This window comes from Hypanus sabinus, chromosome 14, assembly GCF_030144855.1.
Source record: "Hypanus sabinus isolate sHypSab1 chromosome 14, sHypSab1.hap1, whole genome shotgun sequence".
Taxonomy (NCBI): Eukaryota; Metazoa; Chordata; class Chondrichthyes; order Myliobatiformes; family Dasyatidae; genus Hypanus; species Hypanus sabinus.
Genome location: NC_082719.1, coordinates 51,468,709 through 51,492,214, shown reverse-complemented (window position 1 = coordinate 51,492,214; position 23,506 = coordinate 51,468,709). Strand labels below are relative to the sequence as shown.

Sequence of the window (23,506 nt, the reverse complement as noted above, 5' to 3'; positions counted from 1 at the left end):
AGCATCTTAACCTTTAATGTCTGAAATGCCAGTGTTCAGAAGAAAAGATTTAAACATTTACTATTAACTTTAGGAACAACTGGCTCTTTTTGATGGGTAAAGAGGTTTTATTGTTCACTGTATCATTTTATGCTGGCATTTGGTGAAGTCTACAAGTAAAGATTGGTAAAGGATTGGGGAAGTTTTTTAACAATTTAATGTATCAAATATAATACGAGGGTGATTGATAAGTTCGTGGCCTAAGGTAGAAGGAGATGAGTTATTCAAACTTTCTGTATTTTCAGTCAAAGAGTTGAACTGCACATGCATGTAATGACAGCTGTATAATTAATCTCCTTCTACCTTAGGCCACAAACTTGTCAATCACCCCTGCTGTGGACCACCTGGTGGAGGTCCAAGACGCTCTTGTTACATGCTCGTATTGCCTTTATTACAATGTAAAAGATAAATTTCATAATATGATGATCTGTGAATTATTTTATAGATTCCTCTACATCCAGTGCCAGATGCTTTAGTACACGAAGTTCTGAACTTGGCTTTTAAGCACTTTAAACACAGAGAAGGGTAAGCTGTGCCTTGGTCTACTTCATTTATGCCTTCAGAAATTGAAAACAAAGATATCTGTGGTTGTTTGCTGTGATGCAATGTTTTTCCAATGTTCATGAAAATTAAGTAAAAATATGCTAATCAACTGTTATCTAAACAACTTTTATCTAAGGCCACTATTCATTTTTTTTAAGTTAAGCTGCATCATATTGCCTTGAAACAGAAATCATGAGAGACTTCAAGTTTTCATGTAGGACAAATCAAGTTGGTAAAGTTACTCCAGTTCATATTTCTGAGATAGTTTCCCAGAACAATAAATAGTGTAACAAATCATTGTATAAACTACTTTTGGTCTTGTGTAACAAGATTGGATTGATTAGTAATTTAGTAGTAAAGGATCTTCTATGGATGAGTGGTAAAAGCTAAGGTTATATATAAAAATATATTACCGTAGACAAAAGAGTACATGTTTAAAAAAGATGTTTTAAGCATTGTTGTAAAGTTGCATTGTGATGCAAAAATTGAGGAGGAAAGCTTTAGTTTAAAAAAAGAGAGACGTAATGTTGCAGAGTAGTGTAATGTTGCAGAGTTTCTGCCCCCAAGCTATCAGACTCCTCAATACCCAGAACCTGGACTGACACCTTACTGCCCTATTGTCATGTTTATTTGTTATTGTAATGCCTGCACTGTTTTGTGCACTTTATGCAGTCCTGGGTAGGTCTGTAGTCTAGTGCAGTTGTTTTATTTTTTCCTCTGTGTTGTTTTTTACGTAGTTCAATCTAGTTTTTGTACTGTCATGTAACATCATGGTCCTGAAAAACATTGTCTCATTTTTACTGTGTACTGTACATAGCAGTTATGGTCGAAATGACAATAAAAGTGACTTGAGTTGAAATAAGAATTTTAAAAAGTTAACAAAGGATGACTAAAAGATGGCATGGAAGTGAAAATGAAATGCAACAATAAAGTAGCAAGTATACCAAGTTATTGAGATTCTAGAAGGTAAATATGGGTTTCTTAGAATTTGATAGTTGAAATTGTATTGCAGGATAAAATTGTAGATAATGCAAAAGAGCATTACAAATATTCAAGGGATTCAAAGTACATTTATTATCAAAGAATATATAAATTATACAACCTTGACATCTGTATGCTTACGGGGAGCCACAAAGCAAGAAACTAAAAAACCCAATTAACAAAAGAACGACTAACACCCAATATGCAGAGAAAGGGAGAAGAAACGCAAAATCATACAAACAATAGAAGCAAGCAACAGCATTAATACAGCATGGAACCAAGGACAAATATGAGTGCTAAAGTTGTAGTAATTGTTATCATTACAAGAGAAGTAAGGAAACAAATGAGGGTTGAAAACAGTGACTGTACATTGCCATACTGAGTGAAAACAATAATACAGTTTAGTTGTTTGTCCCATCAGGCATTATCCCTAACCTGCTGAGTGTCTCCAGATCATTATTACTTTATTTTCAAAGTTACTTTAAGGCATTCCAGTTAAGGTGGCACTGCTGGATGTGTGTGACAGCTCATTGGTAGTTTAAAAGGCAAGAAATTCAACAAAAAAAAATTACTAATAACACCTTTTCTGAAGTAAATTGTACCGCAAACAATGAAGGTGAAGCGAGTTCACGGGTTGAGCTGCTATGTTGCAGAATCAATGCAGATCGAGTGAGCCATTCAGAGAGAAGTCAGGGGAAAAGGAGTTTTGATGCCTGTACAACTGACCTGGGTGCAATTAACTGGAATCCGCTACATTTAAAATTCTATGCAAATCTTTATTGTTGGTATTTTCTTTGATACAGTTCTTTAATGTGTTTTCTCCTTCATGGGAAGTCAACATTTAATACTTAATGCTAACTTCACTTGAAAACGTGATGTTAAGCAGCTACTGCAGTCCCATTGCAGTCTACAGCACTGTTTAAGACAAGTTCTTGATTTCCATTGATGTCACTTTTACTAAAGATTTTTATTGCTGCAGCTGATCAAATTCTGTTTCTCTATTGAGAGTAGTCACTTCACCTTTCCATTAAAATTTAGCTCTTTTCTGTTTGCGCCACGGATATAGTGAGATCTGATTTTCATTGATATTGGTGAAATAGAAATTAAGCATCTGTGAGCAGAATAATAATGAACTACTTGATGGTACTTTGAACACTCCAGCAATTTGTTGATGAATAAGAACTGTCAATTGGGGCAGTCATTTGCTGAATGGATTTGTTCAACTTTTTGTATATAGGACATTCTTCAGCAATGTTTCAGGTTTTTGGATGGTTGCCAGTGTAATAACTGCATGAAACTGCTTTGGCTGAATGCACAGCCAGTTCTGGTCCATGTTTTCAATGTTACCTCTGGGAGTTTGGCTACTCTTGACTTCATTTAGTATTTTTAACTGTTTCTTAATATGACTTGGAGTGAACTGAAATGGCCTCTGTTATAGTGGAGACCTCACGAGGAGAGTAGTATTCATTATTTGAAAAAAGTTACACACTTTTCAGTCTTCCCTTTGGTACACTCATTGAACTTGGCAATTGATATATAAAAATAATAATTCCCTCTAAACTAAGGAAACAATATGAAAATTAATTGATACTATTTTAATAGACAAATTCTTATTTAAGATTTTGACAGACCAAATAAATAGTTGGGAAATCAAGATGAGCAAATGGCTGATGCAGTTGAATGTAGAACTATGTGTAGAAATTCATATTCAGAATCAGGTTTATTATCACCAGCATGTGACGTGGTTTGTTAGCAGCAGCAGTTCAATGCAATACATAATCTAGCAGAGAAAAAAAAATAAAATAAAAATAATAAATAAACAAGTAAATCAATTACGTATATTGAATAGATTTTAAAAATGTGCAAAAACAGAAATACTGTATAGTTTTTAAAAAAGTGAGGTAGTGTCCGAAGATTCAATGTCCATTAGGAATCAGATGGCAGAGGGGAAGAAGCTGTTCCTGAATCACTGAGTATGTGCCTTCAGGCTTCTGTACCTCCTACTGGATGGTAACAGAGAGAAAAAGGCATCCCCTGGGTGCTGGAGGTCCTTAATAATGGACACTGCCTTTCTGAGACACCACTCCCTGAAGGTGTCCTGGGTACTTTGTAGGTTAGTACCCAAGATGGAGCTGACTGACTAGATTTACAACCTTCTGCAGCTTCTTTCAGTCTTGTGCAGTAGCCCCTCCATACCAGACAGTGACGCAGCCTGTCAGAATGCTCTCCACAGTACAACTATAGAAGTTTTTGAGTGTATTTGTTGATATGCCAAATCTCTTCAAACTCCTAATGAAGTATAGCCACTGTCTTGCCTTCTTTATAACTACTTTGAAATGTTGGGACCAGGTTAGATCCTCAAGAGATCTTGACACGCAGGAACTTGAAGCTGCTCGCTCTCTCCACTTCTGATGCCTCTATGAGGATCGGTATGTGTTCCTTTGTCTTACCCTTCCTGAAGTCCACAATCAGCTCTTTCTTCTTACTGATGTTGAGTGCCTGGTTTTTGCTGTGGTACCACTCCACTAGTTGGCATCTCACTCCTCTCGCCACTGCTCGAGTTTCTATGAGCAATGGTTGTATCGTCAGCAAATTTATAGATGGTATTTGAGCTATGCCTACCCACGCAGTTATGTGTATACAGAGAGTAGAGTAGTGGGCTAAGCACACACTCCTGAGGTGCAACAGTGTTGATCTTCCGCGAGGAGGATATGTTGTCACCAATCCAGACAGACTGTGGTCTTCTGGTTAGGAAGTTGAGGATCCACTTGCAGAGTGGGTACAGATGCCCAGGTTCTGCAACTTCTCAATCAGGATTGTGGGAATGATGATATTAAATGCTGAGCTATAGTTGATGTAAAGCATCCTAATGTAAGTATTTGTGTTGTCCAGGTGGTCTAAAGCCATATGGATAGCCATTGAGATTGTGTCTGCCATTGACCTTTAGTGGAGATAGGCCAATTGCAATGGGTCTAGGTCCTTGCTGAGGTAGGGGTTCAGTCCAGTCATAACCAATCTCTCAAAGCATCTTATCACTGTCGATGTGATTGCTACTGGGTGATGGTCATTAAGGCAGCCCACATTATTCTTCTTTGGCACTGGTATAATTGTTGCTTTTTTGCCTGTAGCAGTGAAAGGTTGAAAATGTCCTTGAATACTCACACTAGTTGGTTGGCATATGTTTTCAGAGCCTTACCAGATATTCCATTGGGACCTTCTGCCTTACGAGGGTTCAATCTCTTTAAAGACAGCCTAACGTTGGCCTCTGAGACAGAGATCGCAGGGTCATCAGGTGCAGCAGGGATCTTCACAGCTGTAGTTGTGTTCTCCCTTTCAAAGTGTGTTTAGAAGGCGTTGAATTAATCTGATAGTAAAGTATCGCTGCCAAGAATTAACATCTTGCAGACCCTGCCAGAGTTACTGTGCATCCAATGTTGCCTCCAACCTCGTTCGAAATAGTCTCTTCTCTCTTGAAATAGCCCTCCTCAAATCTTACCTGGTTTTTTGATATAGGCTTGGGTCGCCAGACTTGAATGCCACAGGTCTAACCTTCAGCAGATGACGTACCTCCTTGTTCATCCAGGGCTTTTGGTTTGGGAATGTACAGTAAGTCTTTGTGGGCACACACTTGTCCACACAGGTTTTAATGAAGTCAGTAACAAATGCAGCATACTCATCCAGGTTCAAAGATGAATCTTTGAATACAGTCCAGTCCACTGATTCAAAGTAGTCCTGTAGGTGCTCTTGGGCTTCCCTTGTCCATACCTTGGTCCTCACTGCTGGTGTTGCAGTTTTCAGTGACTTCACTATACTCAAAGTAGAAGTACAGCTTGGTGATCAGACTTCCCGAAGTGAGGGCGTGGAATAGCACGGTAGGCATTCTTGATGGTGATGTAGCAATGGTCCAGTATGTTGTTTCCTTTGGTATTGCAAGTGATCTGTTGATGGTAGTTGCCTAGTGATTTTTTTTTCAGGTTGGCCAGGTCAAAATCTCCCAAAACGATGGTGAAGGTGCTAGGGTGTTTATTACCCAAATCATAATGGACTTATTTATCAGCTGTACATCAAAATGTACAGTGAAATGCACCACATGCTGTAAAAACCAACACATCCAAGCATATGTGGGGGCAGCCCACAAATGTAGCCACACATTTCGACACCAAATTAGCATACTCATATGATCAGCAGAACAACACAAGCAGCAGCAGGAACAACAACAAAACAAGGCAACAACAGCAAAACAAGCTGCTTTCACACTCACTCACATACAACGGGCAGCCCTCCAACCCTAGGATAGATTTAGAAAGGAAATGTTCCTTCAACGGTGTGATTTTAAAGTGCATGAAGGGGAAGAATTATAAAGAAATTCACCCTTAATGATGATTGTTGTTAGATATCCTCTCTACCACCACCACCCTGTGTAGTCAGTAATATTGCAAGGATGATTGCTTGCATGTATTATACGTTGCAGTTGCTGCATTTCACGAAGAGTTAAATGTGGCATTATGTTGATTCTGGAAGTGTAGAAACTGTACTGATGGTGAAGAGGGGATCTTGGTCAATGAAATGTATTTGGCCCCAGCTCTTTAGTTATTGAATGCAGTGTTCTTGTAGATGTTCAAAAGGATTTCAATTTCTTTGTCATAATTAAAAAAAAAACCAATTGGTGTATTTTTACTTCACATTTTACACAACTTGGAGCAGGATTGATTTTTATCATTGCTTAAAATTGATCCATTTGATTACAGTTTCCAGTTTCACCGTACCATGCATTTTTATTTCATCTCTGTTCTTTCACAGGTATTCAGGACCCAACACTGGGAACATGCATATTATTGCAGATTTGTATGCAGAAGTGATTGGAGTTCTTGCACAATCGAAGTAAGAATCAACATTTTTTGTTTTTTGAGCCATTACCCGGACATTAATTTTATTTCTGTCCTAGACCATTCAGAGAAATAGAAACAATAGACCTCCATACTATGATTAAATCCATATAATTAGCAAATGCATTTATAAATAGCAAAAGCATTTATTTGTTCCCTTTTTACTTGTCCAGATTTGGTCTTGAGTAGTGTTTATCTGGTAATTTTTATACATGGAGACAATATTGTTCGAAGTAGACGTATCATCGAAGTACATATATGTCATCATATACAACCCTGAGATTCATTTCCTCAATAAATCTATAGAATAGTAAACGTAACAGAATTAATGAAAGGCCACCCAGCTAGGAAGTTCACCCAGAGTGCAGAAGGCAACAAACTGTGAAAATGCAAAAAGAAGAAATAATAATAATAATAATAATAATAAATAAATGAACAATAATTATGGAGATCATGAGATGAAGAGTCTTCGGAGGTGAGTCCATTGGTTGTGGGAACATTTCAATGATGGGACAAGTGAAGCTGAGTGAAGTTATCCCCTTTTGTTCAAGAGCCTGGTGTTTGAGGAGTAGTGACTGTTCCTGAGCCTCGTGATGTGAGTCCTGAGGCTCTTGCACCTTTTTCTGGATGGCAGCGGCAAGAAGAGAGCATGTCCTGGGTGGTGAGGGTCCCTGATGATGGATGCTGTCTTCCTGCCACACCATTTCATGTGGATGTACTCAGTGGTTGACAGGGGTTTACCTGTGATGAACTGGGTTGTGTCCACTATGTTTTTAGCATTTTCCATTCAAGGGCATTGGTGTTTCCATACCAGGCTGTTAATATACAGTCCATTACACATGTATAGAAGCTTGTCAAAATTTTAGATGTCATGCTGAATCTCCGGAAACTCCTAAGGAAGTAGAGGCGCTGCTGTGCTTTCTTCATAATAAACTTGCCTTAGAACTTCTTGTTAACACCTTCGTATGGCTGTAGAGTGATCCAGATTGACGCAATTAGCCTGTCTTTCTCATCTTTCGAAGTTCAAAATGAGGATACAAGAGAAGCAAATTGTATCCGCAATTGACATTTTGTTCATCAGAATCAGGTTTATTATCACTGATATTTGTTGTTTTGTGGCAACAGTAAAATGCAAGGTGTAAACCTACAATAAGCTATAAAATAACTAAATCGTGCAAAATAACAAGGAAGTGTTCATGGGTTTATTGACCACTCAGAAATCCAATGGCAGAAGGGGAGTAGTTGTTCGTTGCACATTGAGTGTGGGTGTTCATGCTCCTGTGCTGCTTCCCTGATGGTAACGACCTGAAGAGTTTATGTCCCAAATGGAGAGGGCCTTTGGTGATGGATGTGGCCTTCTTGATGCAGCAGTTGTGCCCATGATGAAAATGGCTGAGTCCATAGTATTCTGCAGCCTCTTGTAATCCTGTACATTGGAGGCTCCATACCAGGCAGGGATACAATCAGTCAGAATGTTGCTCTGCCATATATCTGTAGAAATCTGCTGCTTACTGAATGCTCTCCATTTATGGACTGCATTCTAGTTGTCTGTGTTATTAGTTTCATGTGATTAGTTTCAGGACAAATTAATTTCAGATAAGTGACTTTAAGTCACTTTGCAGTCAAAATATATTGTAGTGATGGAGTCTTTGGCATAGCATTGCCTCCTAGACCAAGATAATGTGAAAATCATGTGAAAAAGCAAGCTAGCAGGAGTAAACTATGTAGTTACTACTCATGCCATAAATAAATACAGCAGGAAATGTTATATAACTTGTGACTTAACACACAAAGTTAACAGTTTTTTAATGATTATGATGTTGCTTCCTAGTGAGTTGAGGATAGACTGGGAATAATGATAAAAACTGAAAAGGAAGGGAGTGAGGATGATGATCACAGTGTGTTTGGAGTAAATGTACAGATAGTGTGTATTGAAGCATTTTGGGAATGCTTAACACATTGGTTCATTTATTTTGTAAAGTGCATTCTAATTGATTTCAATTTATTTTAGATTTCAGGCTGTTAGAAAAAAGTTTATGACTGAGTTGAAGGAACTTCGTCATAAAGAGCAGAGTCCTCATATAGTGCAAAGCATCATCAGCTTGATTATGGGAATGAAATTCTTCCGGGTCAAAATGTATCCAGTGGAGGACTTTGAAGCTTCCTTTCAGTTTATGCAGGTAAACTGGATTTTTTTAAAAAAAATATTCTTTTATCACTTTCTCATGCTTAAGCCTCTTGTTCAATTTTAACAGGAGAGGTTTGAGGAATCATAATGCTATGCTTCTCCCTCCATAATTGCTGCTTAACCTGCTGAGTGCTTCTAGTACTTTCTGAATTTGTTAAAGATTTCCAGAATCTACAATTTTTTGGCTTTCCTCATCTTTAATTTCTTGATGAGAGGATGACTTTTAATGAAGCCTTTTTGCTGTATTATTTGCTTAATTATATTGAAATTTCACTCTTTGCTTTAAAACACTTTCCATATTTTTAATGTTGTTTTGTGAGGGATATATATATGGTCCCTTTTCTGGACCTTTTCCTTTACGTTACATTAGATTAATTCTGCAAAAGACTTTAAATTGTAAGAAAATCTGTGGATCATTACAGACTCGCTAAGTTTCTCCCAGCATTTTGTGTGTTGCTCAAGATGTGCAGCATTTGCAGAATCTCTTGTGATTAACGTTAAAAGGTTGACATGTAATGTTTCCGTACCAGTACCATATATGAGGGATTCTTCTAGTGCTGGAAATGTGCTCCTAGATATGGTAGAGTCAGTCTCATTTAAAGTATATGATCAATGTAAAGGGAGATTAAAGTGTGACTGAACCATGTGAATAAAAACTGATCAATAAAATTTTGAACCCCTGTGTTCAACATTGAACAATCATGTTGGATGCTAACCAAGATTTCTGTTAATATATTTGCATTGGTGGGAGGAAGTGGATTAGGGGAGGCAGTAGGGATATAAAGTATATTTGATGAACGGGAGATAGACATAAAATCATAGGCTTCCTTCTGATAAGCAGTCTTTATTACCAGATAATAAGTTTAATATGAATCAGAATCAGGCTTGTTATCACTTACATATGTTGTGAAATTAGCTGTTTTTATGACTGCACTGCAGCACAATACATAAAATGTAACTATTGGTTACAATAAAGTACCAAAGTAAATAAGTAGTATAAAAGGAGAGCAATATGGTGAAGTAGTGTTCATGGGTTCATCGACTGTTCAGAAATCTGATACGGAAGGGAAGAAGCTGTTCCTAAAGTGTTGAGTGTGCTTCTTCAGGCTCCCGTACTTCCTCCCTGTTGGTATTAATGAATAGTGGGTATGTCCCAGATGGTAAAAGTCCTTAATGATGGAAGCTGTCTTCTTGAGACACCACGTTTTTGACGATGTCCTCAAGGGTGAGGAGGCTAGTTCCACGAGTCTGCAACCCTCTGCAGCCTCTTTCAACTCTGTGCATTGGAGCCTCCATAACAGGGGTTAATACAACCACAGAATGCTCTCCAGAGTACATTGTAGAAATTTGTTGTTGGTGACATACTAAATCTCCTCAAACTCTTAATGAAATATAGCTGCTGCAATGCCATCTTTCTGATTGATTGTTAGGCCCCAGATAGATCCTTTGAGGTGTTAGCACCCAGGAAATTGTTTCTGCTCATCCTTTCCACTGCTGACCTTTTTATATTCTCCTAAATTCCTCACCCTGAAGCCCACAATCAATTCTTTAACCTTACAACTAGCCCATTTGTGTCACACATGTACACCACCTTGTCACTATTTGAAATTCTGCCAAGAATGGTTGTGTCATCTTTGAATGTATAGATGGTATTTAACCATATAACAATTACAGCACAGAAACTGTCAGGACCTGGAGATTTATCCACTTTTATATTCTTTAAAAAGTGCCAGTACTTCCTCTTCTTTAATCATCATATTTTCCATAACTACCCTACTTGTTTCCCTTACCTTACACTATTCAATATGTGAGGTTATCCACTTTGGGAGTAAGAAAGGAAGGCAGATTATTATCTGAACGGTGTAGAGTTAGGTAAGGGAGAAATACAAGGAGATCTAGGAGTCCTTGTTCATCAGTCACTGAAGGTGAATGAGCAAGTGCAGCAGGCAGTGTAGAAGGCTAATGGAATGTTGGCCTTTATTACAAATGGAATTGAGTACAAGAGCAAGGAAATCCTCTTGCATTTGTACAGGGCCCTGATGAGACCACATCTGGAGTATTATGTACAGTTTTGTTCTCCAGGGTTAAGGAAGGACGTCCTGGCTGTAGAGGAAGTGCAGCGTAGATTCACGAGGTTAATTCCTGGGATGTCAGGACTCTTACGCAGAGAGGTTAAAGAGACTGAGCTTGTACACGCTGGAATTGAGGAGATTGAGAGGGGATCTGATTGCAACATATAAGATTATTAAGGGATTGGACAAGATAAAGGCAGGAAATATGTTCCAGATGCTGGGAGAGTCCAGTACCAGAGGGCATGGTTTGAGAATAAGGGGTAGGTCATTTAGGACAGAGTTAAGGAAAAACTTCTTCTCCCAGAGAGTTGTGGGGGTGTGGAATGCACTGCCTCGGAAGGCAGTGGAGGCCAATTCTCTGGATGCTTTCAAGAAGGAGCTAGATAGGTATCTTATGGATAGGGGAATCAAGGGATATGGGGACAAGGCAGGAACCGGGTATTGATAGTAGATGATCAGCCATGATCTCAGAATGGCGGTGCAGGCTCGAAGGGCCGAATGGTCTACTTCTGCACCTATTATCTATCGTCTATAATATCCTTCTCCTTAGTGAATACCGAAGAAAAGAAATTCTTCAAAATCTCCCCCTTCTCTTTTGGCTCCGCACATGGCAGTCCACTCTGATTCTCTAAGGGACCAATTTTATCCCTCACTATCCTTTTGCTATTAATATAACTGCAGAAACCCTTTGGATTTATTTTCACCTTACTTGCCAAAGTAACCTCATATCTTCTTTTAGCTTTTCTAATTTCTTTTTTAAGATAATTTTTACATTCTTTATATTCCTCGAGCACCTCATTTACCTCATGTTACCTATATTTATTGTAGATCTCCTTCTTTTTCCAAACCAAGTTTCGAATATCCCTTGAAAACCATGGCGCTCTCAAACTTTTAACCTTTCAACCTAACAGGAACATAAAGATTCTGTACCCTGAAAATTTCACCTTTAAATGACCTCCATTTCTCTATTACATCCTTCCCATAAAACAAATTGTCCCAATCCACTCCTTCTAAACCTTTTGCATCTCCTCAAAGTTAGCCTTTCTCCAATCAAAAATCTCAACCCTGGGTCCAGTCCTGTCCTTCTCCATAATTATATTGAAACTAATGGCATTGTGATCACTGGACCCGAAGTGCTCCCCAACACATACCTCCATCACCTGGCCTATCTCATTCCCTAACAGGAGATCCAACACTGCCCCTTCTCTAGTTGGTACCTCTGTGTATTGCTGCAAAACACTAACCTGCACACATTTTACAAACCCCAACCCTTTTACAGAATGGGCTTCCTAGTCTGTGTATGGAAAATTAAGATCTCCCACAATTGCAACTTTGCGCTTACTACAAATATCTGCTATCTCCTTACAAATTTGCTCCTCCAATTCTTGCTCCCCATACACCCCTATAAGTGTTACTACAGCTTTCCCATTCCTCAATTCCACCCAAATAGTCTCCTTAGATGAGTCCTATAATCTATCCTGCCAAAGCATCGCTGTAATATTTTCTCTGACAAGCAATGCAATACCTCCCCCTCTTGCCCCTCTGCTTCTATCACACCTGAAGCAAGGAAATACAGGAATATTTAGTTGCCAATCACACCCCTCCTGCAACCATGTTTCACTAATAGCTACATCATAATATTTCCAGGTATCAGTCCATGCTCTAAGTTCATCCACCTTTCTTACAATGCTCCTAGCATTAAAATAGGTGTATTTAAGAAACTCTCTACCTCTTACTCTCTGTTTATCCCTAACGGTGCAAACAACTTTATTGTCTTTTTCTTCCTTCTCTCCTACATCTTCAGTCTGAGTTCTCCCCTTCTCTTGTCACCTGCCTGTCCTCTAGCTTTCTACTAGAGGACTTTCCTCTTTCCTCTAGCTGTCTACTAGCTTTCTCTATTTGTGAACTAACCTCCTCTCTCCTAGTCTCTTCAACTTGATTCCCACCCCCCAACCATTCTAGTTTAAAGCCTCCCTGGTAGCCTTCGCAAATCTCTCTGCCAGGATATTGGTCCCCCTAGGATTCAAATGCAACCCATCCTTTTTGTACAGGTCACACATGCCCCAAAAGAGGTCCCAATGATCCAGAAACTTGAATCCCTGCCCCCGCTCCAATCCCTCAGCCACACATTTATCCTCCACCTCATTCCATTCCTACTCTCACTGTCGCGTGGCACAGGCAGTAATCCCGAGATTACTACCTTTGCGGTCCTTCTTCTCAACTCCCTTCCTAAATCCCTATACTCTCCTTTCAGGACCTATGTCATTGGTACCTATATGTACCACGACCTTTGGCTCCTCACCTTCCCACTTCAGGATCTCTTAGACACGATCAGAAACATCCAGTTTTGAACTGTGCCTCGCCACACAGTCATGAGTGTAGAGAGAGAGTAGGGCAGTGAGCTAAGCATACAACTTTGAAGTGCATCTGTGTTGATTGTGAGGAAGAGATTGTCTGCAAGGAAGTCAAGGATCTAGTTGCAGATTGTTAATTAGTACTGAGAGGACGCTGGTTCTGAGTGCTGAGTTGTAATCCTGGCATAGATATTGCTATTGTCCAGGTGGCACAAAGCTGAGTGGAGTGCCAGTGCGATTCTGCTGTGCTCCTGTTATGGTGATAGGCAAATTGCAGTTAGTCTGAGTTTTTGATCAGGCTGGAGTTAATTCAAGTTGTTACCAACCTTTCAAAGCACTTCAGCAAAGAAGATCAGAGTTCTACTGAGCAGTAGTTGTTGAGGCAGCTCACCCTGCTCACCGGTATGATTGATGCCATTTTGAAGCAGGTGGGAACTTCTGACTGCAGCACTGAGAGGTTGAAAATGTCCTTAAACACTCCAACCAGTTGGTTGGCATGGGTTTTCAGTATCCTGCCAGCTACACCATCAGACCCTGATGCCTTTCAAAGGTTCACTGATGTTCAGACATTGGCTTCTAAGACAAATATGGAGAACAGATCTAAGCAGAACCATTGAATATTTTTTTCTAAGTTACAAATTGTCTCCAATGAGCTTTAAAGGATTCTATGAAGCTCCAATTGGAGCACAAATCCAATAGGTGTGTGTTATAGGCATTTTCAACAACTAGCTGAGGAGATACAATGTAAGTAATGACACTGAGAAAGTTCTAACTGGAGTGATTAGCATTGTGACCATGTGGATAACAAGATAGTAGGAGATAGGTTTTTGCCACATATTGGCCAAGAATTGTGAATTATTTGTGTATAGCCCAATGGATAAGAATCAATTGGAGGCTTATTGAAAAGTTAGATGAGGAACTAATACACTTAACCAAGCTAGAGTACAATAAGGGATCAGGCAGATGAAAGGTAAGATAATCTTCTGCTTGAAGGAGGTGCTCAACCATATTCATCATGAATTACATCCTCCACTAATTTGCTGTTTTGGCTGATTGAAGAGTATCAACTGCTTTATATATGTTTATGTGCCTTGTTTTTGAAATTGAGACCGTCAGTGTTCTTTCCTCATTAAGATCACTTAAAGTAGATTTCATTTTGTTCTGCTGTGCAGTATTTGTAGCTACAAGTGCCTCCCCTATTTTTTCCTGCTTGTCAAAGATTGTCTGTTTTCCAAATTCTGAATTTCGGAATTGATCCTTAGGATTCCAACAGTGATGCATAGCCTATTTTAAAAGCATATATTGTGATACATAAAATATTTATCACCAAATTTTAGCAAAATGCAGTGACTGACATACAAGATACTTTAATATCACATTTAATGAATAAGCATAATTAACAGCAAAAACTATAAAGTGGGATGGAGTAAAAGATTAATCAAATGGAATTCCAAATGAGTCTGCAGAGGAGCCACCCTCAGCAAATGCTTTGCACCTGTGTTAGTTTCTAGATATGCAAGAACTCAATATTTTAAATTCTCATCTTTGTTTTCAAACATTTTCTTGGCTTTAAAATCCCTGTAGTCAGCTTTAACATCAACATTTTCCATGACATCTGCATTTCTCTAATCTTGATCTCTTGAAGTTCTCCTAATTTAATTGCTGCATCATTGGCACCAGTGTCTTAAGCACCATAATTTATTAAACATATCTCCTTATCTTCCTTATCTTACACTAAGTTGCTTTGACTTTTAGACCAATTTTCTTTTTATTTGCTGTATTGTGCTCTTACAATAAGTAGAGGAGGAAATGTATTGTGAATCTAGTTAAGAAACAGGTAGGTTTTGACATGCAAATACACAAGCCATTAGAGTTAGCAGTGCTTGGTAAAGCTTATAAAGGGCACAAGTATACATTTTTATTTCATGTTACAATAAGAAGGCGATAGATTTTATTTTAAGATGACAGTTGACTTGTGTGATCCATTAGATACAATATGCTGTCCTTTCACAGAAAGTGTTTTTTTAAATTTATGTGTTCTTCAGGAAATGGGCAGTGCTGGCAATGTCAACATTAATTGCCCACCTTCCAATTGCCCATTAAAAGGCGACTATGAGCTGCTGCTGGCTTTGAGAGTTTCAGAGTTTAGACCTTTCAGACAATGAAAAACTAGTAATCTACTTGTGTGTTGGGTTGGTGAGCGCTTTAGGGGAAAAAAAAATAGTAGTTGCATTGCCATGTGCTTGAAGCACTTCTAGTTATTAGTAGAGGTCATGGGTTAGGGAGTAGTTTATCTAAGTAATGTAAAGGTCGTTGCTTGAAATGGGAGTCAAATAATACACAACTAACTTACAACTTGGCACAATACAGTCCTCAAGGTTCATACTGAATTCAGTTATTTCAGATGTTCTTATCTAATACTTCGAGCATTCCTCCTCCACCCCATCCACCCACTCTCCTGGATTTTCAGATTTTATTTGTCATTTAATAGCCTCCATTTGTCATTTGTATCATTCACTTTCTCCTAGATTCCTCCCTTTCACCCTTTTATTCTGTCTTCCTTTTAGTATTTCTTCCAATTGAACATCAATTCAGGGTCGAACCGAATGTTATGAACCTGAACTGTTAACTCTCTTTGAACATTGATGCTTTTTGTACACTAGCTCCATTGTTTTCTGTTATTATTTTTTGGTCATGGAGATTTCTGATCTTGAATTTTCAAACAGGAATGTGCTCAGTATTTCCATGAAGTGAAAGATAAAGACATAAAACATGCACTAGCTGGCCTCTTCGTGGAAATTCTGATACCTGTGGCTGCTGTAAGTTTAATATTTCTTATTCTGACATCTTGTAAAGACGTGATTGGGAATGTAAGTGAAAAATGTTCTTAATTTGCAGAGCTAAAGAAAGCTGGGGATTGATTATACATAAGAATTTCCCCGTGCCATTTGTGTTGTGAAAATTAATTATTAAAATAGTGATGTTTAAATAAAAAATGCTGTTTTCTCAAAGCTACCATTTAAATTTAGGCAAATACATTAGTGGCAAAAGAAAACAAAAAAGATAATGATAAAATGCTAATTTAAACCACTGTTCTGCAGCTTCACATTTCATGCTGGCATCAGTTACTAGGCTGCCAGTATTCTCTGGTATAGCAAAACAAAGGGGGAAAAATGAGTGGGGATGTCAAATTCTGTAAAATGCTAATAGTATTAACTTCAGTGTTATGTTCCAATGTTGATATATTTTGAATTTTGTAAAACTTATTTTTATAGATAATACTGATCTCACTAATATTGTTTGTTTAGGCTGTTAAAAATGAAGTGAATGTGCCATGCCTCAAGAATTTTGTAGAGATGCTGTATCAGACCACATTTGAACTCTCATCAAGAAAGAAACATTCATTGGTAAGTTTTTTGAAAATGCCAAATGTGTGAAGTTATTTGTCAAGATAAACATACAGTACAGATGTTATTATTTGTTAAGAAAAATATTTTTTCCAGCTTTGGTATCCATGTATTATATTTGCAGTGTATCAAACCTTAAATATTAAATATTCATTGCATGCTGGAATGCAGTCTGACCAAATTTCCAATTATTTAAAAAAAAATTTGTTTACACTAGATTAAAACCAAAATGGATGTCCATGAGGGATGCCACATTTTATTTCTAGTTACCTGGAGTTAGCAGTAAAGTGCATATTTAATGTGACTAATAACATAGGGTACAGTATTTTAAAGAAGGAAATAGATTATTTGCACTTTACGTACACATTCTGTTTTTCAATGTATAAATGCAATTTTTGGCCATTTGTGTTTTTTCGCCCTTCTCAATTCTCTTGTTTCAAGCATTAAAGGGAATTCTACCTGAGCTGTAATTAATGGGAGTTCTTCTCATTGCTAAATTTTGGGGTGAACAGATGGACATTGTGTCCGAATCGGATCCCTTTTCTACTCACCTCAAAACTATCCCATTTTATCTTCTAACCTACTCCTTGACCAAGCATGAAAATGCCACACCTGAGATTTGGATTAGCATTGCCTTTGCCTTTGCCTTATCAAGCTTCTCATGGAATGCTAGAATCAAAATGATAAGAGTTATACAGCACAGAAACAGGCTTTTTGGCTCACCTTTTATGTGCCAAGTACCCATCTATACTCATGCCATTTAACAGCACTTAGTCATTAGACTTTTATGTCTTGGAGATTCAGGTGTTCATCTGGGTACTTTTTAAATGCACATGCTCCTTGCATTACAGATTGCAACCATCTTCTAGGTGAATTTATTTTTCTAAGGTCCCTCTAAATCTCTTAACTCTTCATATTAAAACTATACCCATTGGTTTCAGACATCTGTTTTTGGGTAATGTTTCCACTATGCACACTATGCTCCTTAATTTTCTCTGCCTATGTCTCATATACATCTCAGCTGCTCCAAGGAGTACAAAGCCAGCCTATTCAGTCTCCCCAGCTGAAATGTTCTTTTCCAGGTAGTAGCATCCTGGCAAATCTCTGCACCCTCTCCAGTGCATTCATATCCTTCCTATGACATGATGACCAGAAATGCACGTAAATATTCCATCTGAGCTTCAACCAAAGTTGTCCAGTTATAAAGTTGTCCACTGACTTCTGTGCTCTTATATTCTTTTCCCTGATTAATGAAGGCTAGCGCCCTGTATGCTTCTATGCCACTTTATCTTGCTTTGTTGACAACTTTAGGAGTTGATAGGCTTGTACACTAAGGTCCCTCGCCAGGGCCTTACCATTCATGGCATACGTCCTTCCCTTATTAGACTTCCTAAGATGTGTTGCATAACAAATATTATGATTTAATTCATCTGTCATTGCTCTGCCCGATTTATCATCTTATCAATATTGTTCTGTAATTTGAGACTATCTTCCTTATTATCATTTTTTGTGTCATCTGCAGGTTTACTAATCATATCTCCTACATTTTATACAGATCACTAACAGCACAGATCTTATATGTCATGTACTCTAAGCTTTTGTACCAGCTTTCCATTGGGGAAGGCTGTGAAATATCTTGGAATATAGTTTTTTTTTCAGTATTTTACACTTACAGAGTGCATCTGTGTTACATCAGTTTGTGTAATGGAAATTTAATCACGTACTGTCCATTAAGCTGCCAGTGTTTAGGGCAGCAATAAAGGTCCTCCATCTCAGGTAGTGTTCAGGGCTTCCTTCATTGTGCCAGTAGCTTCCTCTCAGCTTTCACTACTATCTGTCATGCAAGTCCTGGATGGAGTCTCTGGAATACTGTCATACTCAGATATAGAAGGGTTCTTCATTGCTGTTTCTGTAACAGTTCTGTTTTACCAGTCAGGGTTTTTTGAACCTCCGAACCTGGTGAACCAGTGCGCTACTCTTAGTCGGGCCTCTACCCTTTGACTTGTTTGGCACAGGTGACTCTACCCAGAGCCAAAGCATGAAACCCTTATCCAGTGAACGTAGCTTTTGGATCATTGAAGCACGCAAGCCTCCAAACCACAACAAGGTTGTGATCCTCTTGGAAGAATGGAAATTTGCCCTTAAGGAATTCACAAACCACTGTCAAATATTCTGAATACAAAATAAAAGTTGCTCTTACAGAATTAGTGTGGAAAAAGAATAGAAAAAAATGTCTGAAGAACTGAACTAGTTTATTAAAGGCAACGATCATAGTCTGCTTGTTAACAACGGGAGTCTACATAAGATTTGCTTTGGAACCTGACAAAGCAATTTCTTCTATGATACTCTATTGAACTATGTTACGTCCATTTCGAGGTAATTAAAACAACTACCAGTTTTCTTCTGTGTTTGGTGCAATCAGAATTACTTTGCTATCAGCCCTACAAACATGGTAGCACTACCACTGAGTGAACAGCTTCCCGTACAAACACATCTCCACCTACAACAAGGGATCGATGGAAAATAAAGGCTTTGCAGTAGAGAAAATTGTTAAACAGGCCATTTTCTCGGAACATAGCTTTTCCAGGGTATATGACAGTTGTTACAGATGTCTGGTTTTGTTTGAAAGTAGCTCCGAATCTCAATGTATGATATTGAAGTTAGATTCTGCTATTGCAGGATCTTTGCTTAACAGCAGTAGAAGTAAACATGTAATTGCTTTTGCTAAATATTTTGGAATGAGTTTCTTAAATTAAGTAATCTTGAATTAAAAGGTGCATTGTTACAAATAGACTTAATTTGAATGAAATAATCTCTAGAATTTTTGAATTTGTAACAATTACTTAAACAAAGAATTTAATGCAAATACATCTCCATATTATATAGCAAAATGCTGACTTAATACTCTTGTAATTTCTGCCAGTTACTTCACAGCATCACTTTGTGATATCTGTTCCTGCTCAGTGATACAAGTGTTGATATTTGTTTCTTTCCAGGCCCTATACCCGTTGGTTACCTGTCTCCTGTGTGTCAGTCAAAAGCAGTTCTTTCTCAACAACTGGCACATATTCCTTCAGAATTGTCTTTCTCATTTAAAGGTAGGGAAAAGGCAGTGACCAAAATCATTTTGATCAACAGATATGCATTTAAAAATTCTTTCAAAAGAAATCATAAAGTGAAATTAATCCATAACAGATGAGCGAAAACAATCTGTCTGAATGAAATGTAGAAATCTGATCTAGATATACATCTCACCAGCTTGAGTATTTGGATCTTAATGCATATCATTAAAATAATTATTACCTTGTCTTTTGAATTGTTTTGATTCTGATAAACTTTGGACACTGGTGTTTTTCTTTGAGGAAAATTAAATTATGGAGATTAATATCCCTAAGTATTCTTCTATTTACCTACTCTTAGTTTAAACTTCTGACAAAATAAAGCAATACACCTGGACTAGCAGCAAGTAGAACTGTTTATCAATGTCTAGGTTCTGTTTACTGTTCTGTTATGTTTATGTGCTTATCTGTGGAGATTTTTACTTTTTGATTTTTGTGCTTCAATCACATGGTTGTTTCCAATGGGGCAAATTACTCAGATTGGAATCAAACTTTGAATTTTCTGATAGTATGACATGAGGCATGACTTTTTGCTATAAATTCCAGACATCATTTTTCCAAGGGAATGTGTATATTCATTCTGCATGCTTAATGTTTATCCAACTCATGGCTGTATATGTACATTTTGTCATGTTGAACTCACAACTAACTCACTGTATAATTGTACTGCTTTGGTGTCAAGAAACCCCTTAATGTGAGGGGCAAGATGCTTAAAATATTTGCAGCATATTTCATTAGTTTTCATATTTTCTGAAATAATTATTTTTTTAATTATTTTACCTGTGGAAACGCATTGCAATGCTTTTGTTGTATTCATTTTAGCTGTTTACTTTGCTGTATGTTGTATCTAACTTTGTTCATCAAAATCTAATAAGGATTTACATTCGTGCTTTGTTCCCCATCTAACATGCATGGACATCCCATTCTCATGCTTGTTTATGTTTTGCTGTCTTGCATTGCTTTATTCAGATGCCATCTAACAACACTATCAGAAAGCAAATAGAAACATTACAGGTGAGTATACATGGACTAAGTTTTCAAGCATATAGTTCAGAAAATTGATTATAAGAATGGACCTAAAATAAATCAGTGTATTTGTATTATTTTTGGAAGTCAGCTACAGGCTGTCATTTAGGTGAAGTGATTATATTTCACATTTTAGCCCTTCACAAAATTTAAGTTGCTTGGTGTTAACGTGATGAAGACCTTCAATATTGAGTCAATTACTGGTTTAAAAAAGGAAATGTGAGATTTCTGGTCTCAAAACTAAATTTGGAAGAAACAATAAAGAGTATGATTAACACAGTTGCCTCAAAGGAAGTAGTAAAAATTGCAGTGGATTATGTTTGTTTTCCTGAATGCATTCCACCAGTGTAAGGTGGAATGGAGGTATTAGATCCATGTAGTTCCTAATGAATACAGGTATCATGTAAGCTGCAATTGTCCTCTTTTCTGAAAATTAATGCATTATTAGATAATAGACAATGGGTGCAGAAGTAGACCATTCGGCCCTTCGAGCCTGCACCGCCATTTTGAGATCATGGCTGATTATCTACTATCAGTACCCGGTTCCTGCCGTCCCCATATCCCTTGATTACCCTATCCATAAGATACCTATCTAGCTCCTTCTTGAAAGCATCCAGAGAATTGGCCTCCACTGCCTTCCGAGGCAGTGCATTCCAGACCCCCACAACTCTCTGGGAGAAGAAGTTTTTCCCTTAACTCTGTCCTAAATGACCTACCCCTTATTCTCAAACCATGCCCTCTGGTACTGGACTCTCCCAGCATCTGGAACATATTTCCTGCCTCTATCTTGTCCAATCCCTTTATAATCTTATATGTTGTAATCAGATCCCCTCTCAATCTCCTTAGTTCCAGCGTGTACAAGCCCAGTCTCTTTAACCTCTCTGCGTAAGACAGTCCTGACATCCCAGGAATTAACCTTGTGAATCTACGCTGCACTTCCTCTACAGCCAGGATGTCCTTCCTTAACCCTGGAGACCAAAACTGTACATAATACTCCAGGTGTGGTCTCACCAGGGCCCTGTACAAATGCAAGAGGATTTCCTTGCTCTTGTACTCAATTCCCTTTGTAATAAAGGCCAACATTCCATTAGCCTTCTTCACTGCCTGCTGCACTTGCTCATTCACCTTCAGTGACTGATGAACAAGGACTCCTAGATCTCCTTGTATTTCTCCCTTACCTAACTTTACACCATTCAGATAATAATCTGCCTTCCTGTTCTTACTCCCAAAGTGGATAACCTCACACTTATTCACATTAAACATCATCTGCCAAGTATCTACCCACTCACCCAGCCTATCCAAGTCACCCTGAATTCTCCTAACATCCTCATCACATGTCACACTGCCACCCAGCTTATTATCATCAGCAAACTTGGTAATGTTATTCTCAATGCCTTCATCTAAATCGTTGACGTAAACCGTAACCAGCTGTTGTCCTAATACCGAGCCCTGTGGCACCCCACTAGTCATCACCTGCCATTCCGAGAAACACCCATTCACCACTACCCTTTGCTTTCTATCTGCCAACCAGTTTTCTATCCATGTCAATGTCTTCCCCCCAATGTCATGAGCTTTGATTTTACCCACCAATCTCCTATGTGGGACCTTATCAAATGCCTTCTGAAAATCGAGGTACACTACATCCACTGGATCTCCCTTGTCTAACTTCCTAGTTACATCCTCAAAAAACTCCAATAGATTAGTCAAGCATGATTTACCCTTGGTAAGTCCATGCTGGCTCAGCCCAATCCTATCACTGTTATCTAGATATGCCACTATTTCATCTTTAATAATGGACTCTAGCATCTTCCCCACTACTGATGTTAGGCTGACAGGTTGATAGTTCCCTGTTTTCTCCATCCCTCCTTTCTTAAAACTTGGGATAACATTAGCCATTCTCCAATCCTCAGGAACTGATCCTGAATCTAAGGAGCATTGGAAAATTATTACCAATGCATCTGCAATTTCCAGGGCCACCTCCTTTAGTACCCTAGGATGCAGACCATCTGGATCTGGGGATTTGTCAGCCTTCAGTCCCATCAGTCTACTCATCACCGTTTCCTTCCTAATGTCAATCTGTTTCATTTCCTCTGTTACCCTATGTCCTTGGCCCATCCATACATCTGGGAGATTGCTTGTGTCTTCCTTAGTGAAGACAGATCTAAAGTACTTATTAAATTCTTCTGTCATTTCTCTGTTTCCCATAACAATTTCACCCAATTCATTCTTCAAGGGCCCAACATTGTTCTTAACTATCTTCTTTCTCTTCACATACCTAAAAAAGCTTTTGCTATCCTCCTTTATATTCCTGGCTAGCTTGCGTTCGTACCTCATTTTTTCTCCCTGTATTGCCTTTTTTAAGTTCTGCTGTTACTTAAAAATTTCCCAATCATCTGTCCTCCTACTCACCTTAGCTCTGTCATACTTCCTTTTTTTTTAATGCTATGCAATCTCTGACTTCCTTTGTCAACCACTGTGGCCCCTTTCCTCCCCTTTGAATCCTTCCTTCTCTGGGGGATGAACTGATTTTGCACCTTGTGCATTATCCCCAAGAATACCTGCCATTGCTGTTCCACTGTCTTTTCTGCTAGGATATCCATCCAGTTAACTTTGGCCAGCTCCTCCCTCATGGCTCCATAGTCTCCTTTGTTCAACTGTAACACTGACACCTCCGAGCTGCCCTTATCCTTCTCAAATTGCAGATAAAAACTTATCATATTATGATCACTACCCCCTAATGGCTTCTTTACTTCAAGATCGCTTATCAAATCCTGTTCATTACATAACACTAAATCTAGAATAGCCTTGTCCCTGGTCTGCTCTCGTACAAGCTGTTACAAGAATGCATCCCGTAGGCACTCTACAAACTCCCTATCCTGGGGTCCAGCACC

At 38.4% G+C, this 23,506-nt stretch overlaps 1 protein-coding gene across 10 annotated transcripts in view; it reads left to right on the top strand.

Moving 5' to 3' along the window:
* The window catches only part of fryl (furry homolog, like), a 346,929-nt gene that overhangs the window by 146,357 nt on the left and 177,066 nt on the right, over positions 1-23,506 (top strand). For 7 of the 10 annotated variants that reach the window (XR_009515656.1, XM_059989161.1, XM_059989159.1 and 4 more), the window contains 7 exons: positions 485-564; positions 6,364-6,444; positions 8,461-8,629; positions 15,790-15,882; positions 16,372-16,470; positions 19,467-19,568; positions 20,559-20,603. Coding sequence is in view for 9 of the 10 variants with exons in the window: in XM_059989161.1 (XP_059845144.1) it covers positions 485-564; positions 6,364-6,444; positions 8,461-8,629; positions 15,790-15,882; positions 16,372-16,470; positions 19,467-19,568; positions 20,559-20,603 (669 nt within the window). In the remaining variant the exon portion in view is untranslated. The remainder of the gene's footprint in view (positions 1-484; positions 565-6,363; positions 6,445-8,460; positions 8,630-15,789; positions 15,883-16,371; positions 16,471-19,466; positions 19,569-20,558; positions 20,604-23,506) is intronic. The other 3 variants (XM_059989158.1, XM_059989157.1, XM_059989163.1) reach the window with 1 other exon arrangement.